Here is a 21,924-nt window from a genome sequence, read left to right as displayed (position 1 = left end):
ACTTTGACAAGGATCCTCTCTTCTCTCCTAACAAGGACGCCCTATTCAGCTGGCCGGTCCACATCCGGAATCATAATAAGGCTCGGAATCCTTACGCCCTGAAATAGTCGTACAAGTGCGGGGGGAGCCTTTCCGTGAGACCTTGAGTGATACGCCCGGTCAAATAAGGCTTGGTCCCCAGTTGTACGGTTGTAACGGCTCGTCGTTGCCAGTTGAGCCGATCTCATCTCTGATCCCGCCAATCACACGAAATGCCCGTCGCATGCCGTTTCTCAGCTGTCCAAACATTTGCAGACCAGCAACACGCGAGCCTTGTGTCGATCTAATCATACATTTGAGAATAATCGGCCCGTCGGAACTGGGGTGCTGCTATGCGCTGGCTCTGATATCATGAGCCCAGAGATTCTCAGAATGGTAGAATGCGAAGAGAGGTCTCTTGAAATGAGGCTTATTGGGAAGGTGTCGAAAGTCTTAAACGGAAAGCTCTTGTTAAGTTGTATCTGATCTGTTTCTATCGGCGACGGAGGACTCCTGAAGCCGGCATGGGACGATGCAAGATGATGAGACGAGCCGCACGCAAACGAGCAAGATCACACGCAAAGTCCGTTTTATCCCATACATCACTTCGGATTTCGACTCTTCCCCCGAGCTGCGCAGCCTTCGTGTGTTCCGGACATTGATGCAGAGCTCAAGAACTTTTTTCGATGCATTTCCGAAGTGTAGCATGAAGACAAAGGCTCGATCACCTGCTCGAGCATCCACTACGATTGACCCACGGCGATCTGTATCCAAGCTCGATCAAAGTGTCCGTTTACCCGATCGCCCAAGCGACAGTCCTAGAATTGCCCGGCTTCATTTGCCTCTTGTCTCACCCAAGTCGTTAATCGGCTGGCGGTTTCAGCATTCTCGCCAGTGTGGATACTAGTCCTCGCCGCGCAGCTGAGGGTGCGAGTATGTCTGATGTCCAAGATCCATTCGCCTGCCTTCTTGTCCTACCTTACATGCTTCCGTAATCGTCCCTCTCTTTGACGTGGAAGTTCCAGGCCCTCATTACAGTACGCGGCATATGGTTCTTGTCCAACCACAAACACTGAATACCAACACCAGCTTCTCTTTGCTAAAAGCCAATGCGGGTCTTCTCAATATCAGCCCTTGTCCCTTCGTCTACTGAACCAACTTACGCGACGCTGCATTGGCAGTCCGCACGAGTTCCGAGCCTTGACGCCTCTTGCACGACTTCACCAAGGATATCGTGCAGGGTGGAGTATATCAAGGAATGCATATGAACCCTGCCTGCATGCCCCTCCCGGGAAGCATGGATTACTACTTCATGGTTGCATCCGGGGACTGGGGCAGGTCGACCATCTCTGCCAGGATGTGACTCCCGGCAAGTTTATTCTCCTATTTTCCATACCGACATCTCCGAGCTTTACAAATGTGGGTGATAGGACCCCTGGGACTACGCGCATCTGTGACCGAAGAACACCTTCATCAAACAGCTTTCAGGTAGTCAATGGTGAATGTGGCTTTGGAAACTTACAACAGAACTACAGAGAATCTCTTGGGATTCGTGCGGATTACATGTTCTTGATTGATCTGGCCGACGCTCCTCCTGTCAGAATACACCTCCTGTGCTACCACACTTCCGATTCACTCCATGCCCTGTTACGCTGCTCCATACGAGCGGGGAAGCTGGTTGATCTTGGCCGGCTGAAATTTGCACGTTTGCTATTTTATGTAGCTCTTTGGGGGACGAACAAACTTCATGCTTTGGCGACCTGTGCAGCCAGCATTGGGAGTTTTACAGATTGAACGTAGTATCATAACTCCCGCTCTTTAAGAGCTGAAAGGAGATCCAACCCATACATATGTCCCCTTGGGCTTCCGGAACATGCAGCCAGCACGGGAATCCCAAAACGGTTCTGTCCGCATGTCCCTCGTAGAGCACATCTGAAGCAGCTACCTACGTGCTTGTGCGAGCAGCTTGGTGAGACAGAGAGACTCAGCCAGCCACTTGATCTCCCCGCATACGAAAGATTCATAAATAGGACTCTTTGCAAGAAGACAGAGATGTCATGCATTCCGTCCTAAGCTCATCTCACTATGCATTAACCGGTTATTCGAGGTGTAGCAGTAAGAGGATCCGATCTGCTTGACGTATGGGGCGAACATCATTGTTACGCACCGCAACAAGAGGTGAAGATGCTGCCTATCCATCTGGATGTGAGGGCTTAGTATTACAATACTATTACATGTGACTGAACAAGATGGCTGATGGCTTTCATTATAGGCCTCAGGCCGAGCGGTCGAAAGACCCAAGGGGATGTAGAGCGGCAGAACGTATAGAGATCTCAGTTGAACCTACGAGACCCCGAAAGAAAACCCATCATCCTCACAATCACCACCATAGCATAATCACAGACTCCCAAGATCAAGACCACTCTGTCATCACCCATCCACAGCTTCATAATGGCAGCCAAGCTCCCCGTCCCCCACCCCGTCTGTCAACCCCCCTTCCGTCGCATCAGCCATTGTCTCCCCGAAAAAAACGACGTGGGAGTCGACTGGCTCCGCCAACTCCTGAAAAAAATTTGGAAAGGACAAGAAGAAGCACAAAGGCCCGCTGAAAGCTCAACGATCCCGTCCAAGACCTCAAGGACCATATCGAGAGCTCCCCCGAACTCCGCATGCTAGCCCAGGCCATCCTCGACAAAGTCCCCAACAAGGAATCATACATCAACGACCCCATCGGCAACAAGCAGATCAAGTCTCTCAATGATCTGTATCTCTGCTACTACAAGGTCATGACTTCCAGAGCCCCCATCTGGAGAAAGCTCGAATGTGACGTTGGCCCTGTTGGCTTCCCATTCAACGCCGTCCTCGACTGGCCGATGGCAACCCCCAGCGGATTCGCCTTCTTCCTCAAGCCCAGCATCAACAACAAGTTCAAAGCCATCCTCGACACATAGAAGACATCCTTCCTACAAACATTCAAATCCGCTCAAGTCCTCCTCCCCAAAAATGCGACGGGGTCCCCCCCGAAGCAGCCTGGCTGAGCCCCGAATCGCGCTTATACATTGAAAACGACACCAACCCCGAAGGCGAAAACCTCAAGTTCGAAGAGCTCTTTGAATGCGACCCGACCAAGGACTACTGGGGCTACACCTCTTGGGACGACTTCTTCACCCGCAAGTTCAAAAACAACAACCTCACCCGCCCCATCGCCTTTGAAGACGACGACGACTCGATCGTCAACTCATGCGAGCCCAAGCCCTTTGCCCTCCAGGCAAACGCCAAGGACAACGACGAGTTCCGGCTCAAGGGCCAGACCTACTCCGTCATGGACATGCTCGACAACAACCCCAGCTTCGCGTCGAAATTCGTCGGCGGAACAGTCTACCAGGCCTTCCTCAGCGCCACCCCGTACCTCATCGCTGGGGCTCACCTGTCTACCTACAGTCTTCTTGTGCCAAAGGAGACCAAGATCACCGTCATCCCCGAGGCTACTCCGCGGAAGGGCCAGAAGCATATCCCCATCCGCAGTGCCCTTGCTCGCGTTCACAACGACAATATCAAGCCCGTTCCAGAGATTTAATGTCTTGGCTGGTATATATCAGGGTTATTTTCTGAGACTGTTGAGCGGTACTTCCGTACCGAGGGGCATCGAGAATTGGTGCAATCAAGACTATCTTTGGCTTGTGCAGTGGTCTATTGCCTCTTAGCTACAGCCTCCGGTCATTTCCTTCATTCAATCGCACAATCTTTCGCTGAACTGGCCACGCTGATCTAAATAGAAAACGACCCACGTGTGATATAGCCATGAAGTATTTCAAAGAGCCTCTGTTATTCCAAGTGACTAGGAAAGTCTACAGACGAAATGTAGTGAGATGATTTTCGATCATAAGCATGAAGCTCTCGAGTGCAACTCACGGAGGGGAGGCTTGACAAGTAACGCCGAGTAGATGACCACCTCGATCTACGCATTAGCGATAAGAACCCTGGAATGCATCACACAGATGAAGAGGTATGCATTTTCTATATCTTGTCCATCAAATCTGGCGGGATAAAACTACTTCCCAAATCAACATCAAGAAACAATGCACGATACGCTGTTGGTAATCATCATCAAAAGTAGCTGGACCCTTCAAACGCAAACGCTCTCATCACGCTTGAATACGCCGCAACTCAATCGCTTCTCGAACCATACCAAGAGAGTATAAAGATCATCCAAAGGGGGCTCTCCGCTACTCATCCAAAAGCGAGACTGTCTCGTGCTCCTTGCCACCACGACACACCACTTGGCGTTCTCCCCCCTCGATCCACTTCCGTCGAGCAGTTCCAGCATGCCTGGAAAGCTTGGACGCTCTTCGGAAGCGGTCATGCTGACGAACAGCAGCTTCTCCCAGGCGAAGGGGGAAATCGTGTGCAAACCAACTCCAGAGGTCGTCTCTCGGAGACCGACACGCACCCAGGCAGTGATAGGCACGGAGAGAAAAGACCCATTCCCGGTTGTCCTTGTCCTGCGTGATGGAGATGTCGTAGTCCGTGTGGCATGCCGTGCAGGAATCCGACTCGGAGCTCGCGCCCAATGGCACCATGTACAATCCGTTGCCCGGCAGCGACCGCTGCGTATCGTTGTTATTACGTGCCAAGGGGATTAGATTGCAGAACGGGGGACTCGAAGCGGCTGAGCACCAGGTATGGCGGCAAACCTCTGGTTCCAGGCTGCTGATGAGCCTTGCCAGGCATTGCCAGGGCACCAGCGGTCCGCTTATCCTGTAGAACCGAGCCACGTACAGCTTGTCGTCGACGATCCTTGGGACGATCTCGTGCGTGAACCTCCACAGTCCCTCCAGTCGAGGGAAGACCTCCGGCTTTCTTTTGGAAATGCCACAAAGCCCATGCCTGCTCCGAGGGTGATCACCCGGGTGGCTACCATGACTGCCGGACGGTTGACATATATTGAGCTCGATTTGATCTTGGAATGCAACAAAGCGCTCCATGGTCTTGAGCGGAATCCCGTGAGAGGGGCCCAGGAAGTGAGTGTTCATGATCAAATAGACCTCCATGAAGTCGATATGGAAGTGGCTCTTGAAGGTAGGGTATTGGTATGGCATTGGCACATGCCAGACGTTGTTCTGCTCGCTCAGCCACCATGATCGGGGATGAAAGGGACCAGGAGTCCACTTGTGAGGCTGATGGTCCCAGTCAGCGTCTGGTAGGAGACGTCGTAGTTTAAAGCAACAGTAGCAGAAATAATAACCAGGCAGATCTTTCTGCAACGTCGAGAGAAACTCCCCCCGATGCTTGAACTCCCTGGGGTCCCTCTTTGCCAGGACGATACCGAGGCCCTGCACCGCGGCGTGCAAAGGTTTGCAAGTCAAGGACAGAGATAACGCCCACGGCATTGGGAGGTAGGAGATGATCAAGTCTATGAGCTCCTGGGGAAGCTGCAAAAGCCGACACTCTGATTCTTCATCTTGCGACGGTTTGGGGAGCTGCTCGAGTATGATTTCGAACATGGTGCTGTGCTCTCTGGCAAAAGTATGGAGTATTGAGCGACGCTCGGTGGTCGGTTCGGCGCGATGCAAGCTATCGTCGCCCGTGTTGTTCTCGGTCGACGCGGAGAGTGGCCAGGGGAAGAACTGGGAGGCAAAGCTGCAGTCTCGGTAGATATGGAAGACGAGAAGCTGGAGTTGAGGAGTAGGAGAGTCAAACTGCCCAGTAATATTGATGCTTAGGGCGTCTTGCTTAATGACCGTCTAGACAATGGATGTTTGAAGCTGTCATGAGAGGGAGAAAAGATGTTTGCGGTAGGAAGTGAAATGCTGATTCGAGGTAGGTCGGGGGAATTGACCAGGTAGGTACGAAGCAGCGGTTCTACAATGACATAAACGTCGACATGCCTTCCTTGAGTTTATTTTACCTGCCTTGCAGAGAATTGTTGTTCACAGGTATTTCAATGCTTGGGCAACTTCCCATGCTGCAAATCTTATATGACAGCAACGAACTTGTCCACGACGATATGATATCAGACTAAAGTAATTTCAATAGTGCCAACTTCTTTTATATCTTTTATTGCATAGCTCTTCAGGAACAGCGTCCTCTGTTTCCATTGGCGATGGGTCGGCGAAGAGTTCCTCCTGGAGCTACCGATAAGAAAGGGGGAGGGTACAGTGCGTCTCCCAATCCTTACAGTACGCATCGGAGCGCCTCTCCCGATCTCCCGACCTCTTCAGATCCACCACATAAAACGAATGCGATCGTGATCGCCTCACTTGCAACCGCCGGAACCTGAGAAGCCAATTGGGAGCTGACACGGCGCCGTGTCTCGCGCCAACCATGTCTGCCGCACTGCTTCGATCGCGCCTCGCCGCCTCAGCCTCGGGCCTCCGACCAGCTGCCCGTCCGACGACGACATGCCCGCAAAAAGCCGCGGCTCCTCGCCGCTTCAACTCGACCTCGACCGGCGGCAGCTCTTCCGGCGCCGGACTCAAGATCGCGGCGTACAGCGGAGCGTTGGCGGTGACCCTCTTTGCCTCGTACTACTATGTGACCGACACGCGAGCGTTTGTGCACCGATACGTCGTCCCGCCGCTGCTGAGGACCGTCGTTCCGGATGCCGAAGATGCGCATCACCTGGGCGTCACTGCGCTCAGGGTGCTGTACGAGCTAGGCCTGCACCCGCGCGAACGTGATGCCGCTGCCAACAGCCCCGTCCTCTCGACCACCGTCTTTGAGCACCAATTGGCGAACCCGATCGGCATCTCGGCAGGTCTGGACAAGGATGGCGAGATTCCCGATGCGCTGTTTGCGCTGGGAGCGGGCGTCGTCGAAGTGGGCGGCTGCACGCCGATGCCGCAAGAGGGAAACCCCAAGCCCCGAGTCTTTCGCGTGCCGATTCTGGACGGCATGGTCAACCGATATGGCCTCAACTCAAAGGGCGCCGACGAAATGGCGATCCGCCTGCGCGACCGACTGCGACGGTTTGCGCGCTCAATAGGGGTCAGCGAGGAGGAGGTCATTAGTGGAGAGGCCGGTGTGCCCGTGGGAAGCCTGAAGCCCGGACGGATCCTCGCCGTCCAGATTGCCAAGAACAAGGAGACGAGCGAGAGGGACCAGCAGGCCATCGCCGCCGACTACGTCTACTGCACGCGGCGGCTGGCCCGCTATGCCGATGTTCTGGTCGTCAACGTCAGCAGCCCCAACACGCCCGGCCTCCGAGACCTGCAAGCCACCGAGCCCCTGACACGGCTCCTCGCGGCGGTGGTTGACGAAGCGGGCAAGACGGACAGAAAGGTCCGCCCCAGGGTCATGGTCAAGGTTTCTCCTGACGAGGACGAAGACTCCCAGATTGAGGGCATTGTCCAGGCTGTGCAGAGGAGCGGCGTTGACGGCATCATTGTTGGAAACACCACAAAGAGACGGTCTGGCCTCAACCCCAAGGGCGCCAAGCTGTCAATCAAGGAGCAGAGGGCCCTGATGGAGGTGGGCGGCTTCTCTGGTCCGGCAATGTTCAACCGAACGCTGGATCTGGTTGGTCGCTACCGCAAGATGCTCGACTCACAGCCTGGCGCTGGCAAAGGCGACCAAAAGGTTCTGTTTGCGACGGGAGGCATCACGAATGGGGAGCAGGCGTTGAAGGTGCTGAATGCGGGTGCCAGCGTGGCGATGGTGTACACGGGCCTGGTTTACGGAGGAGTTGGAACGATTACGAGGATGAAGAAGGAGATGCTCGAAGCTCTGTGAGGCTCGATAGAGGGGATTGACTTCACTAGGCGGTTTGATGCCAGACGGGAAAGTTTCCATGGATACTAGAGGACAGATATCATCATACACTGCTTTGTACTTGTACCAAAAGTCGGATAGCAACGCTATACCATGTCACTGAACTAGAACTCTTGTCAAGAGATTAAATCATTCATTCCATTCAACACTCATTTTCTCACAAGAAAACCCTCGTCATAATGTAGGTTCTCCGTTTGCACAGTGTTTCATGGTCAATGTTTCGAAGCTCGTCACCAGCTGAGATCAACGCTAGCCGGATTAGGAAAAGCACAGGCACAAGAAGGATAGCGCCCCAAGCCCCACTAAAAAGTCGATATCGATACTGATTTTCCCAGGCTTCGAATTTTGCCATTTCCGAACCTCAACCTCCTCAGCCAAGCAAAGTCGCTGCATCCCATCAGCCTCATCATGGCCGCCGCAACGACTCTCCCCGCCCTGCTGGCATCTCTCACGCAGTCTCTCTCCCTCGCCCAAGAAGGAACATCCAAGCTCTCGACAATCGAGCACCCCAAAGACGGCATCTCGCTGCTCGACGTCAAGAACGAGCTGCTCCTCTCGTACCTCCAGAACCTCGTTTTCCTCATCCTCGTCAAGCTGCGCAACGCCAAGTCACAAGGAAAAGAAGAAGATGCCTCAGGCAAGGAAACGGACTTGGACGACGCCGTGCGCGCGCGGCTAGTTGAACTGCGCCTGTATCTCGAAAAGGGCGCCCGGCCGCTGGAAGAAAAGCTGCGCTTCTCCATTGACCGATTCCTCCGAACGGCGGAAGACGCGCAGCGGCGCGACAAGTTGAAGGAGGCCAAGGCTAGCGGCAAGACGGGCTCCAGCACAGACGAGTCGGGCTCAGGCTCCGAAGACGAAGACGAAGACTCCGAGGACGACTCCCAGGCCGGAGAAGGCGTCTCCTCCAGGCCCGCGCCCAAACGAGGCAACCTCTCCGCCGCGCCCAACCTGGGCTCGCTCATGGACGACGTCGCCCTCCGCCCCGCCAAGCGCGACCAGGCCGACGACAGCACGCCCGCGGGCGTATACAGGCCGCCCCGCCGCGAGCGACAAGTCATGGAGACGACGCAGACGCGCGAAAAGGCCGCCCGCCGGCCCATGCGGTCGCACACGATGGAGGAATTCGTCGCCTCGGAGCTGTCCGCCGCGCCCATTGCCGAGCCCAGCATCGGCACGACCATTGTCCAGGGCGGCCGCCGGATGAAGACGACGCAGGAGCGCAAGGAGGAGGAGGAGCGCAGGGAGTACGAGGAGACCAACTTCACGCGCCTGCCCAAGGAGAGCAAGAAGGAGCGCGCCAAGAAGGCCAAGCAGGCGGGCCGCAGCGGGCGGATGCAGTTTGGCGGCGAGGAGTGGCATGACCTCGGCGAGGGCGTGGACCGCATCGACCGGCTGACGAAGCGCAAGGAGGGCGGCGCGGGATCGGGCGTCAGGGCGATGCTGGAGAAGAGCCGCAAGAGAGGGGCGGAGACGCAGGACGGGCCGAGGGGGAGCGGGCACCAGATGGGCGAGAGGTTTCACAAGAAGGCGAGGCTGCTGGAGATTGGACGGGGAGGCAAGGGGAGGGGGAAGAGGTGAGGGTGTTGGCCGTCTGACGAGTAGCATGTGTTTGTATAAGGCGTTTTGGGCGTATGAAAAAGTTGTATACAGATGTTGTATTAATATTACATCGACGTCTTATATCCATCATGACATATAGTGATTATCCAGCAATATACAAAAGCGAAACCTATCCCCCCAGACGCCAAACTCCTTTCCTCCCAGCCCATCAAACCTTTTCATCCCTAAACAGCTCGCCCTCCGCCGCCTTGGGACACATGTGCTCCCACCGAATCACACTCCCCCTATCCGTCCTCAACCCCTTGACCAGCATCTCCGCGCCCTCCCTCCTCCTCTCCTCCAGCAACATCCTCGCCCTGCCATACCACCACGTCTCGCTCCACTGCCTCTCGCGCTGCCACTTCTCGACCGAATTATGATGAATCATGACCGGCACCGTGCCGATGCAGACCTCGGTGTACAAGGGCATCGCCTCCCACAAGTCGGGCCAGCTGCCCGCCATCCACGGCAGAGGCAATTCCGCCGGCAGATCCCTCGGCAGGGCAAAAACATCGCTTTTCGGCGCGCAGTCGAATTTACTCAGCTTCTTAACCTGCTGGGACACCCGGCCATCATGCCGAATGTATCGCGCGTCCGTCACCGCGTTGGACGTCTGATGGCCCAGCAGGCTCCAGTAATCCAGCGCGATGCCAAACTCGAACGGCTTCTCGGGCAGATGCGTCGTATTGTACTCTTGGTGCGTGAAGGCTGGTTCAAGGACGTCTCTCACGGGAACCTGCTCGACGTGCGTGGGAGGCGGATTCGCGCCTGCTCGACCGGAAACGACTCTGTCTAGCACGTCGTCGATGCGAGAGCGGTGATGCCGCCGCATGACTTCGCGGTAAAACTCTTGCTCGCCAAACATCTCGACAAAGATGCTCTGATCGCTCCCATGATAGCACATATCCGACTTTCCCGACCCGTCGTCAAACGACGCCCCCTTTCGATTCTGGCACTCGTCGAGCTTCTCCAGCGCTCTCTCCAGCACACGCCGGACTTGGCCCGCGGGGCCCATGATGTAGCCTGAATTGAGGTACCGCGTGCGGAAGCTGCTCCATGGACTCGTTCCGACGGAAGTATCCGTGTTGCCGCCGTAAATGTCGTCCGGGAGGGGCGATTCCGGGACGGGGTAGCAGGCGACGGACGTGATGAGGTTGGGCGCGCAGCGTTTTCCCGCGCCAAAGACGACGTGGGAGGCGATGCCTTCGTTGGAATAGGCTCGTCCCATGCGGTGCGCGACGCGGGCCTTGTCGTCCTCGAGGATTGCTCTGTACCGGCTCAGGAGAACGTCGGGGGGTAACTGGAACCAGATGTCGTAGGCGTCGAGCATCAGGACGAGCTCATCGTCGAAGCCATCTTGTTTGCGGCGCTCGGGATCACTGAGATAGTCCAGCGTGCGAGTAATCTTTGCGAAATGCGAACCGCCGCCCAAGATTCCATCTGCGTGATCCTGGTCTTCCCAAGCGATGATTGTTGGGTTGGGGTAGCCTAGGATGGCCATGGTGAGGAGGGTCTTGCAGAGGTGGATGTTGCTCCTCGTGGCGGGGAGGAGGACGTGAAGCTTTTGATTGTTGAGGCTGGTGATGGATGAGTTTTGGGTGGTTGGGGGGTTGTAGTGGTTTGTTTGCCATGATGAGCCGAATGTCTCTGAGCTTTGGCGCTGGGAGATGTACTTGCATCGATGTGAGTATTTGTGGTTGATGTGCTGTGATGAGTATTGGGCTGCTTACTGGTGCGATGATGTATAGAACGAGAGTGCTAAAGACAAAAGCAATCCCAACAAGGGAAACTGGTCGCCGGACACTCATCATTGTGACGTCGGCCTGTGGATAAAGAATGAAAGTAAAGCCAAAGTCATGAGGTTAAACAAAGCGTTCACAAGTAAACGAGAGAAACGGAGCAAGCCGTGTTGCAGCTGAAGTCTCCCCCCCTGACTGGTGTAAAGAAGGACAGCCTCTCACTTCCTACAACTCAACAACAACAAAAGGAGCGAAACGAAACAAACAGACAAAACACAAGATGGAAAGAAGATGAAGAAAACAAGCAAGCAGCCATGATGAAAAAGGATGAAGAAGCAAAGGCAAAAGGCAACGCGTTTCCCCACATGACACCACGACGCGGAATGGCCTGGTGTTGTGGGCTACGAATCGATAGCGCAGGGGGACTTTCTTCAGCCGCACATGCAAATCTCGTCTCCCTTTTCTCTCTCTTAATTTCTGACAGGAAATCGACGGGCTATGGATCAGAGGCGACGTAGCGTTTCCGTGATGGCATGAGAAGAGATGTTTGATACAAGTATACGTGTGACATGTTCAAGCATAGCCAAAAGGCTGAGTGCATGCATACAAAGCCTGGATACAGCTTCAAGTTATGAACATGGGAACGAGTGAGCGTGGCAATGTGTTTTGGTAGACATTGGACCTGGGTGTATGCCTTGACAATTATAATATGACTATGCTCATATTAATATGTTGCAAAAAAAAAAAAAAAAAAAAAAAAAAAAAAAAAAAAAAAAAAAAAAAAAAAAAAAAAAANAAAAAAAAAAAAAAAAAAGTTAGATTCAATCGGTTGCAAGATTTGTTTGTTTGGTTTTTGCCTGAAGGCTATGTGAAAAGCAGAAGATGTTTAGAGTAGTAGAAGTCAAATTGGGATCCCTGTCTGGTTATTGAACACCATCGGCTCTAGCCTCGACCGAACTTAGCTTTCAGGGCCTGATTAGGCCGACTATCCGGTAGGAATTTACTCGGCTTGGCAGCTTCTATTGGGCGAGGAAAATGTAAAGAGAAGAATCTGGGGCTTGCACACCTGGACTTAATAAGGGAACTAACTGGAAGCTGCCAACTTGAGAAAATGCACTCTCTGGAAGAGCATTTCCATTTATGTCTCATGAGACAGAGCATCTTATGATTTCATACCTTACTTTTAGCTCTTCATAGAGGACAGAAGGACACAGACGAACAAGTTGAAAAGAAGCAAAGAAAAGCCATCCTGCGTGCCGTCCAAAGAAACCACACAATGTTCCTTTGCTCCTCGCAAAACCTGTCCCCTCGCTTTTCACACAGCCTGGTTGCGCTCTACGAATTGCCTAAATTGGTCCATCTACTGAATCAATGCGAAGTCGTCGTCACAGCATTTTTAACCCCTCCGCGGCTCTTGTGAGCACTTACACGAGGCGACCACTAACTACAGTCAACCGCGGCAAATAGCCAATCGTCTACGAAGCAACAACTGCAACTCGCCAAAACATTTCGAGGCTCTGCGCCTATTCTTTCACAGCATTCTTCAATCCTCCCCGAAGCCTCACGACCTACCTCACGTATGTATACGTAACCTCACCCAAGCGGCAGGCCAAATCAGCCATCACAACGCTCTTCACATTGATAACCCCAGATAGCATCTTGCATCTCACAGCATTTTTTAAAACCCAACAGCTGGTGTATCCATACTACGAAATATACAGCAGTGTGCCTGACGGAGGCCTGTCCCAGTTGCGGCGTGCTACGCAGCATATTTAACCTTACCAGAGAAGGCCGTCAAGGAAGCCGTCATCCCGTCCAATTCCACCCAACCTTCATCCAAGACTCGGCCTCAGTTACAAGACAACATCCCAATATCCTCACACCAGCTCAAAACCCTCCGAGACATCCATGCACTCAATGTCCCCCCAACCATCGCAAACCCTTCCATTCGCATCATACCCAGCACAACATGTCCATAAACACTTGCTAAGACATTCACCGCAGCTCAATCCAGAAAGACATCATCACCTTCCATCACCCCTCTCTTACCGGGCATGAAATAATCCCATGACGCACACATACACACACATACGCACACGTAGATGCCAAATACAACATCACTACTCACTCACATGCAGTAACCACCGCCCCCAGAACGAAATCCCCATGCAAGGCAACACTCCATCACAACCTCATCCATCCGCAACCACACAGACCCTCGGCAAAAGTGAGGGGTCAAAGAGAATGCTGCAGATCCACGACCTACCAAGGTGTCACACGATCAATGCGAATCCAACTCATAAACCAAGCAGACACTGAATCAAGCAAGAAAACGTAAAAGCACCATGACCCCCCCATCATCTCAAAGAACCTTCGCAAGTCCAACGTCCGCCATTCATCGCAAGTTCGCAATATGAAGACATCAGCCATGATTCCGTCTCAACTCATCATCCACCTCTCACTCACCCTCCTCCCCCTCCCCCTCACCAACGCAACCCCCCTCTCCCCGCAAACCGACCCCTGTCCCGAACCTCCAACCTCCTCCTCCCCTCCCATCATCGACCTAGGATACGCCAAATACCGCGGCCTCACCCTCCCCGACGCCTCCGTAGACACATTCCTCGGCATGCGATACGCCCAACCGCCCCTCTCCGGCCTCCGCTTCCGCGCCCCCCAAGATCCATCCCCCGAGTCCTCCATCCAAGACGCATCCAAAGTAATACTATACATGCTTCAACCCCCCTGACAATCAGCATCACGAATCCTAATGCAAATGCCCTAGTTCGGCCCCGTCTGCATAGGCCCAGCCCAATCTCCCTCCCCCTCCACATCGGAAGACTGCCTCTTCGTCAACGTCTTCAAGCCCTCCAACGCGACCCCCGAATCCAACCTCCCCGTCTGGGTCTACATCCAGGGCGGCGGCTACGCCACCAACAGCAACGCAAACTACAACGGCACCGAGGTCGTCCAACAGTCCGGCCACGGCCTCATATTCGTAAACTTCAACTACCGCGTCGGCGCCCTCGGCTTTCTCGCCAGCGAACATGTGAGGCAAGATGGCCACCTCAACGCCGGATTGCTGGACCAGAGAAAACTCCTCCACTGGGTAAAGAAACACATCAAACAGGTAACTCCTCATCCATCCATCCATCCATCCCGGCCTCCTCCAACCAACCCAAGTCATCCTCAAACTCACCACATATGAATATCAAGTTCGGCGGAAATCCAAACCACATCGTCATCCACGGCGTCTCCGCCGGCGCCGGCTCCGTAACGCACCACCTCACCGCATACGCCGCCAAAAAGGAAACCAACCTCTTCGCGGCCGCCATCTCCCAGAGCCCCTTCTGGCCGACCCTCCGCACAGTCCCCGACATGGAGTTCCAGTACCGCCGGGTCCTCGCCAACGCAAACTGCTCCTCCCTGGACTGTCTCCGGCAGCTCGACACGCAGGCCTTTCTCGACGCCGCGCCGGTGGAGCGGTTTCAAGGGGTCGGCAGCGACGCTCCTCTTCCGCTGTGGTACTGGCTCCCCGTCATCGACGGCGACCTCGTAACGGACCATCTGTACAGCCAGTTCCAGCACGGCAGCTTCATCCGTGTCCCCCTCATCGTAAGCCACGACACGGATGAAGGCACCTACTTCGGCGCCAACGCATCCACCCCCTCCGAGGTCGAATCCTTCCTCCTCACCAACTACCCCAACCTCCAGCCCTCCCAGCTCAGCACCATCCTCCGCACCTATTCTCCCGAGAAGCTCGCCTCCTTTGCCAACCACGCCCCCTACTTCCCCTCTGCCGAAGCCTCATACGGCGACGCAACCTTCATCTGCCCGGGCAACACCGTCGCCGCCTCCGCAGCGCGCCGCTTCGACCCCCGCCGCGTCTGGAACTACCACTACAACGTCTTGGACCCGGATATTGTCGCCTCGGGCCTCGGCGTCCCGCACACTCTCGAGACAAGCGCGATCCTCGGGCCCGGATACGCAGGTCCGTCACCAGCTTCCTACTATACGACCAACGCGGCCATCGTCCCCATCACCATGCACTATTTTCTGAGCTTCGTCATGAATCTGAACCCGAATGCTGCAAAGTATGCTTCCGCGCCGCACTGGGATCCCTGGGGCCAAGGGACGGGGCAACGACTCAGATTAGAGACGAACAATACGGCCATGGAGCCTGTTCCGGCTGATCAAAGAGCGAGATGTCATCTCTGGAATCGCCTACAAGGCTATACTCAGATGTAATGAAAGGTTCGGAAAGAAAGAGTTGGAAAGACGTGAATACGTAGCGAATGTTACAGCATAGGAATAAGACTTACTACCCCCAAAGACGTCCGCAACTCCAATGCATGATCATTCTGCCGAGTGTAAGCCCGAGATAAGGCTGATTCAATAGGTAGTGTGCAGTCCCTTTTCACAATATTCGATCCCTCCATATACAGTACCATTGTCATTCTCAGTTACGCGGCGTGCTTAGATGCTGCTCCCGGTCTCGTCCTTGCCGTTGGTGATCTGGCCCTCCCTCATCGACAGGACAATCGACGTTAGCTGATCAATCTTCTGCTGCAGTTCTAGAATCTGGGCTTCGACTGGCGACGGCGCATCCGCATCGTCCTCTCCCCGCGTTCGACTAGATGGGCGCAGTCTCATAACCCCCGACCTGCGAGGGGATGCAAGAGAGGGCCGGCCTGTGATGGACGATGGTTGACCAGCCTCGGATCTCCGCCGTCTGTTTCTGGGCTCTCTCGGGCCCTTGAAGCCGCGAAACTCGTCGTCATCGTCCCCTCGGGTCTTGAGATACTCGTACAGCTTGATGATGCCAACAATTGGTGCGTGGGTCAACTTGAGAAGCCAGATCCTCCCTGCGCGGTATTTGTGCGACCTCGGGAGAATATATCGCCAGGGGCGGAACATGACCAGGGATAAAAGATTGAATGGGGGATAAAAGTGCGTCAGGCGGTTGCTGGTCGATGCCTCCAGCACGTAGACGCTGTACACGTAGAGGTACTCCTCCTTGGCGTGGGTGATGACACGCGAGAAGCTGTTGGAGAGCATACCGGTGAGCGAGCCCATGAGGAGGAACGACGACAGGGTGATGAAGATGATCATCAGGGGAGGGCCGAAAACGGGGTCTATCTGGTCCATGACCTCGAATCCAACGTAGCTCGAGCCGTAAAAGATCTTGGTCAAGATGCCCGTCATCTTGCCGAGGCTGAAGATGTCTCTGCCGACAAGCGAAAAGGTGGTGAGGAAGCCAAGGTAGACAATCACGACGAGCACCATGAATTTGAGAAAGTCCTTGCCCATCTCCTTGAGGCAGGGAATGAGGGTGCCCCAGTACGGACTCAGGCTGAGGATGGAGCAGATGCGGGGAATCATGAAGAGAGCCTCCAGAGCCAGCACGTCAAATGCCAGGTCGTTGAGACGCAAGTCTTCCCGCACGATGCCAATGATTCCTGGACTGAGTTAGCGTGCCACGTTCTTGCATCATGCGGTGGCTGCGCGCAAGTCATCACTCACGTAGTACAGCAAAGAGGGTGCCAATGAGAATCATGGTCATGTCAAACAAGTTCCAAATGTCCGTTGCGTAAAAGATGGCCCCGGCATCGAGCCACTCACTCAACTCATCGTAAAAGAAGGCAGCGATCCAGAAGAACAGGGCGATTTCAGGCTTCGTCAGGCGGCTTTCGTCCCGCACAATGAGAACGGAGTAATACAGGCACATGAAGACGCTAAAGAAGAGCACCTCCCAGCATTTCAGATACTTGGGCACACGAAGTCGGGAGTAGGGGTCCGACGTGAAAGGGTTGTAGAAATGGGGGTGCTTGGAGGAAGTGATGGACATGGAATCCCAGAACACGATGTCACCGTTCCATATGCCCGCGATGATCTTCTGCACGACGTGCTGGGCCAGGAACCTCTTGGCGTCGGCAACGGCAGCAATCTCAAGAGCATTCAGGCCCTCAAAGGCAGCAGTGGGGTCGTCCTCCTCGTCATCCTCATCATCATCATCGTCGGAGCTGAGATTCGTCAGACGAGACAGAGACGAGAGGAGCTGCACTTTCTTTGACGAGCTTCCCGCGGGGAGGTGGGGATCCGAGCCGTCAAAGGTGGCCAGCACGCGGGGGATCAAGGGAGCGCGCTCGCCAGCCTCGGGGTCGGATCTGGCGCCGTGATCAGCCTGCTGCCGCCGTTGCTGCTCCTCCTGCTGCGCCTTGACCTTTTTATGGTCAGGAATCTCGTAGAGGCAAAAGGACACGGCCTCGCGCTCCGAATGATGGGTCAGGAATCTCCAGGCTACAATCTCACAGGCGTTGGAGCGAGCCTCGCCGAGGCCTTGGTTATCACGGTCCAAGGCATAGTGCCATTTGAGCGCCCTGTTCGCGGGTGAGATGGGTCAAGCAGGCGTGGGAGGGGCCGGACATGGGCCAAAGGAAGGGACCTACAGCAGAGCATTGACAATGGCGGGATTGAGGCAGGTATCGCTGAGATGGTCGACCAGGAGGCGCAGACAGGTGCCGGCCGAGGTGGTGCGCAGCTGCTCAAAGGTGCTGGGCATCTCGATGGCGTCGGAGATGTACTGCGACAGCTTCTTGACGACGAGGCGAAACGAGTCGTCGGGGGCGATGTAGGGCAGCTCGACGTAGTCGTAGCGAGCGGAGAAGGGACTGCCCTCTCGCGCAGGCTGCGGCTTGAGCTTGACGCGGATAGGCATCTTGCTCGGTGGGAGGTGGGAGCTTTGATGCGGGTGCGAGTAATGAGTAGAGAGGACAATTCACGGGTAGGTATGGACAAGAACAAGATAGGAAGCCCAAAGAAAGAGAGGTCAGAAGAGACAAGACGAGGTAAGAGAACAAGGCATAGTCCCTGCGAGGGGATATAAAAGCCCAAGAGGGGGGCAGATGAGGTCGATGGAAACGATGCGTGATGCGATGGATGGAGATGGACGGAGCTCTCCAGGTTGGAGATGGATGGGGAAGCTGTTGCATCTCCAGTTGCTAAAGGTCGCGACGTCAGTCTAGCGCGGCGTGGCCTGTGCGTGGCGCAGGTGACTGCTGTGGGCGGTACGGGAAGAATACATGGCTCTGGGGAACAAACAGCAGATCATCAGCAGCATCTGGCATTGTCATGGGCCTTATCGTCTGAGCATGTCGGGTACCGCACAAGTACCGCTGCACGGCTGGCGCTGCTGGAGCCGCTATTACGGGGGCGCTGGTCCCCTAAACCGCCAGCGAGAGGCCAATTGCCCATCAAATGGGGTCCGATCCATGGATGCCAATGAGCGCAGCAGCCGCCGCCATCCAATCTGATGCTACTGCATGTCCGCTGGTGCCGTTTCAGCCAGTGAAGCCATCAGGGCTCTAGAGGAATTGGATTGCCATGGACCCCTGTAGCGCCTCTTGCGCCGCTTTTCTTTGTCGGTCTCGTTTGGGCATGAGAGTCGAGATGCGATTCGCCGGAGCAGCTGCTGTGCTGCCATGAGAGATGCACTCCACTGTCTGTACGAGGACGTCATGGTCATGCATCTGTGTGTGCTGTAGGACCACCAAGGAAGTTGATGAACGCAGTGAATGATGAATGAGGCCTGATAAGGGCGATATCTACCGCATTGTCGTAGACAGGAAAAGGGTATGTGCTATCTATATGTAGGTAGGCTGTTCAAGGGATGGCGATGGCTTCACTCTGGTCTGAGATGGTCTCAGCTGGCAGTTCGGGACCCAGCTCTCATCTCCTCAGCGACTGCGCAATCCGGATTGCCCTGAGACCGGATGCCGGACGTCGGTTACCAAGTCTCCATGACAGAAGTGAAAAGTCTCACCAAGGTTCAGTTGTCTTGAAACCCGTTCCGTTCATGCCCTGCCTTCATTTACTTCCTCAGAGCGCCTTTGCACCTGTTTCAACGCCCATCCTCCATACTCGCCTTGCGCACTGCTCTTTTCACGTTCCCATTACACAGCCAGCTCCCGCAGCTTCAAGCTGAAGATTTCATGGCTGCTCTCTGCTGGCAAACAATATCGAGTCATGTCTCACTAATTGACTTGGCTCTTCTCGAGCAATATCGCAACGCCCAGATCAGCGCCTCTCTCCTCAACGGCGGCGTCCCCAGCTGTTCATCACCGAGCTAAATCCTGGTCCGGCCCGTTCGAAGCAGGGCCGCCAATCGGCAGCTGCGAAACCACGGAAAAGGGGGGTTGAGCTTTGATCGAGCAAACAAGCACTCACTCATGCTCCATTCATGCGGTGATCAGTAGCAATTGCCAGCCATTGAGGGCCAGTAGCAAGCTTGAACAACGGAGCATCATGTGCTTGGTGTATGACATACAGACGGCCGCGCATGGACCTCGAGTTTGTGTCACATTTCTCTCACCTCTGGCTGGAGCACAGTTCCCGCTCATTGTCCACCTCTCTGAGCTTATACAAGGGGACCGACCTGAAGCAGCTGCCGCCTCACAGGCCCTCATAAACGCCTCCCACAATAGCTTCACAACGTCTATACACTCATCTCGTTTTTCTTCATTCTCACATCTTCGACAAAGATGCACGATCCCCTCTTTGCCTGCAGATGACACGAGATAACGCATGACCGGCTATTTATACCATCTCGCAAACCCACCGCAGACACGATTTCTTCCTCCCCCTGCTTCGCCCAATTGGTTCGACTAATGTACCCTATCCGACACCAGCTGGGGCCATTGCAGGGGTCAAATACGAACAAGGCAGCCCAGAGGGAGGAAGAAGAAAAAAAAAACACGGAGTGGTACGAACCAGCAGCCGGTGCTACCTCACCTCGCCCGGCCAGCTCGCCCTGGGCCTGGAGGTTACATCTGCCAAACAAACCTACTCAAGTCCATACACCTACGAGTACATAATCACCAGCTTCTCTTCCTCGCACGCTCGTTTCCCGGCTTTTGACGTTGCCCTGTTTTGGTTACTCTCCCGTATTACTTCCCTCCTTGTCCTTATCCATCACAAGCCGCCAGCAACCATGGCCGTGGCCCGTCGGCCGCCATCGTCCGCCGTCTCCCTCACAGCCCTCGTCCTCTCGTCGACTCTCCTCCCCATCGCCGCCAGCCATGCGCTGCCCCGAGAGACAAAGACGGTCGCCGTCCGCGAGCTCAACGTGGTGCCCTGGCCCATCGCGACGCCCGCGCCCGGAGCCTCGCCGGACCTCAGCCTCAGCCTCGGCGCCGTGCCCGCCGCCGACCTGCTGCGCCGCGACTTCAACACCATCTGCGGCTTCATAGGGGGCAACGCCGACTTCCCAGCCACCTGCCTGCCCGGCTCGCACTGCGCCGTCGACGTCGACAACAAGGCCATCGGCTGCTGCCCCGACGGCGCCCCCTGCACCGGCGGCATCTTCACCGGCTGCGTCGACGTCAACAGCCCGCCCCAGACGGAGCTCAACCCCTATGTCTTCACCTGCACCGGCGCCGACGTCTGCTACCGGAACCACTTTGACGGCGGCTTCTTCCAGTTCGGCTGCGGCGCGTCGTCCGCCCTGGCGACGGGCGTGGCCACCACGGCGCTGGGACGCGGGCCGCTCGACTTCAGCCACGTCTCTGTCCGGCTGACGGCAACGCCCACGCTTCTCGCGACGCCGACGACGATTGGATCACGCACGGGCACCAGGTCTTCCGAGAGTTCCTCGACCGGCACCCGTGGGACAAGGACAACCGATACCTCTGACACGAAGACGGCCTCGACCCAAGAAGCTACCGGCACCTCTACCGATACCTCGCCTACCGAATCATCCACCTCAACCTCGACTCCTGAACCCGCAGCACCCACTTCCAGCGGCAGCTCAAAGACCGGACCCATTGTTGGAGGCGTTGTCGGTGGTCTCGCCGGCCTTGCCCTGCTACTTGGTCTCATTTTCTTCTTCCTGCGCAGAAAGAAGGCAGCCAAGCCTGCCCAGTACATTGAGTAAGGAGACACATCTGTTCTTATGCGGTTAGAATGACAACAGTTACTGACTATACTCCTCGAAAATAGACCATCAACAGAAAAATACAACAACTCTGAACCTCAGTACCCCCCCAAAACTCCTCTCCTCACCGAAGAACGCGGCATCCACCCAGAAGGCGGCGCCGAACTCACCCAGCTCCCCCGAAGACCCAGCGAGGCCGCCCCCCAGCTCGGCGAGATCGGCCTCGCCGTGCCCTTCAGCCCGACCTCCCAGTACAGCAGGCCGTCCGACGAGATCCCCCTCCGGGAAACCACGCCCACTCCCAAGCCGGACATTGCCGCGCCCGTCGACATGGGCCCGTACATTCCGCGGAGGAGGGCCGACGGCGACGGCACGTCTTTCTGGTCGCAGACGAGGTCCGAATCGCGGACTCGCGGCCGACCTTGGGTCTGATTTTCCCCCCTCTGCCCTTGTTGATTTACCTTTTTAAGTTTGATACCCCCTTCCCCTTTTATTACTTTATTCCAAAAGAGAAGAGAGAAGACGAAGAGAGAGATGCCGTTTGTATATGCTGAGTGGCAGCGAGATCAGTCTGCCTTTTGTATCTTACCTACCGATTTTATAATGTTTGATATCCGAATCCTTGAATTACCTTCCAGGTTACCTTACCTGTACCCTCTACTTTCACCTCAGCCTTATCACACCCCCTTTTTACATACATCGGCCATTCTATGGCTACTGCCTACTAATGGGAACGACAAAACCCATTCACGCTCATGGAAAACATGATATTTTGTTTGGCCTCTAGAGGTGGAAAATCCTCTTCTTCTTTCGTATTGCCTTGTCTTTACAATCTTCTTACATCTCTTCCCTTCACTTGTTTCTTTT

At 55.2% G+C, this 21,924-nt stretch overlaps 8 protein-coding genes across 8 annotated transcripts; 5 read left to right on the top strand and 3 right to left on the bottom strand.

Moving 5' to 3' along the window:
• Nucleotides 1-2,469: 2,469 nt before the first annotated feature.
• CCMA1212_007699 (uncharacterized protein) lies at nucleotides 2,470-3,595 on the top strand (the record flags this gene model as incomplete). The annotated part of the gene is made up of 3 exons (XM_073704862.1): nucleotides 2,470-2,553; nucleotides 2,631-2,944; nucleotides 3,007-3,595. 3 exons carry the CDS (start codon nucleotides 2,470-2,472, stop codon nucleotides 3,593-3,595), a joined length of 987 nt encoding a protein of 328 aa, XP_073556637.1.
• Nucleotides 3,596-4,244: 649 nt separating this feature from the next.
• CCMA1212_007698 (uncharacterized protein) lies at nucleotides 4,245-5,522 on the bottom strand (the record flags this gene model as incomplete). The annotated part of the gene is made up of 1 exon (XM_073704861.1): nucleotides 4,245-5,522. One exon carries the CDS (start codon nucleotides 5,520-5,522, stop codon nucleotides 4,245-4,247), a length of 1,278 nt encoding a protein of 425 aa, XP_073556636.1.
• Nucleotides 5,523-6,342: 820 nt separating this feature from the next.
• Nucleotides 6,343-7,749, top strand: CCMA1212_007697 (Dihydroorotate dehydrogenase; the record flags this gene model as incomplete). The annotated part of the gene is made up of 1 exon (XM_073704860.1): nucleotides 6,343-7,749. One exon carries the CDS (start codon nucleotides 6,343-6,345, stop codon nucleotides 7,747-7,749), a length of 1,407 nt encoding a protein of 468 aa, XP_073556645.1.
• A 447-nt stretch (nucleotides 7,750-8,196) lies between these two features.
• Nucleotides 8,197-9,369, top strand: CCMA1212_007696 (uncharacterized protein; the record flags this gene model as incomplete). The annotated part of the gene is made up of 1 exon (XM_073704859.1): nucleotides 8,197-9,369. One exon carries the CDS (start codon nucleotides 8,197-8,199, stop codon nucleotides 9,367-9,369), a length of 1,173 nt encoding a protein of 390 aa, XP_073556644.1.
• Nucleotides 9,370-9,559: 190 nt separating this feature from the next.
• CCMA1212_007695 (uncharacterized protein) lies at nucleotides 9,560-11,201 on the bottom strand (the record flags this gene model as incomplete). The annotated part of the gene is made up of 2 exons (XM_073704858.1): nucleotides 9,560-11,062; nucleotides 11,121-11,201. The coding sequence occupies 2 exons, from the start codon at nucleotides 11,199-11,201 to the stop codon at nucleotides 9,560-9,562; spliced, it is 1,584 nt and encodes a 527-aa protein (XP_073556643.1).
• Nucleotides 11,202-13,557: 2,356 nt separating this feature from the next.
• Nucleotides 13,558-15,374, top strand: CCMA1212_007694 (Lipase 2; the record flags this gene model as incomplete). The annotated part of the gene is made up of 3 exons (XM_073704857.1): nucleotides 13,558-13,845; nucleotides 13,912-14,256; nucleotides 14,343-15,374. 3 exons carry the CDS (start codon nucleotides 13,558-13,560, stop codon nucleotides 15,372-15,374), a joined length of 1,665 nt encoding a protein of 554 aa, XP_073556642.1.
• A 228-nt stretch (nucleotides 15,375-15,602) lies between these two features.
• On the bottom strand, nucleotides 15,603-17,844 carry CCMA1212_007693 (Calcium channel YVC1; the record flags this gene model as incomplete). The annotated part of the gene is made up of 3 exons (XM_073704856.1): nucleotides 15,603-16,585; nucleotides 16,650-17,506; nucleotides 17,576-17,844. The coding sequence occupies 3 exons, from the start codon at nucleotides 17,842-17,844 to the stop codon at nucleotides 15,603-15,605; spliced, it is 2,109 nt and encodes a 702-aa protein (XP_073556641.1).
• A 2,271-nt stretch (nucleotides 17,845-20,115) lies between these two features.
• Nucleotides 20,116-21,489, top strand: CCMA1212_007692 (uncharacterized protein; the record flags this gene model as incomplete). Its single annotated transcript, XM_073704855.1, has 2 exons — nucleotides 20,116-21,053; nucleotides 21,123-21,489. 2 exons carry the CDS (start codon nucleotides 20,116-20,118, stop codon nucleotides 21,487-21,489), a joined length of 1,305 nt encoding a protein of 434 aa, XP_073556640.1.
• Between the last annotated feature and the right edge of the window lie 435 nt (nucleotides 21,490-21,924).

Source organism: Trichoderma ghanense (assembly GCF_004382785.1).
Source record: "Trichoderma ghanense strain CCMA-1212 chromosome Unknown scaffold_10, whole genome shotgun sequence".
NCBI classification, from domain to species: Eukaryota; Fungi; Ascomycota; class Sordariomycetes; order Hypocreales; family Hypocreaceae; genus Trichoderma; species Trichoderma ghanense.
The sequence above is the reverse complement of the archived record's forward strand: the minus strand, read 5'-3'. Positions and strand labels throughout refer to the sequence as shown.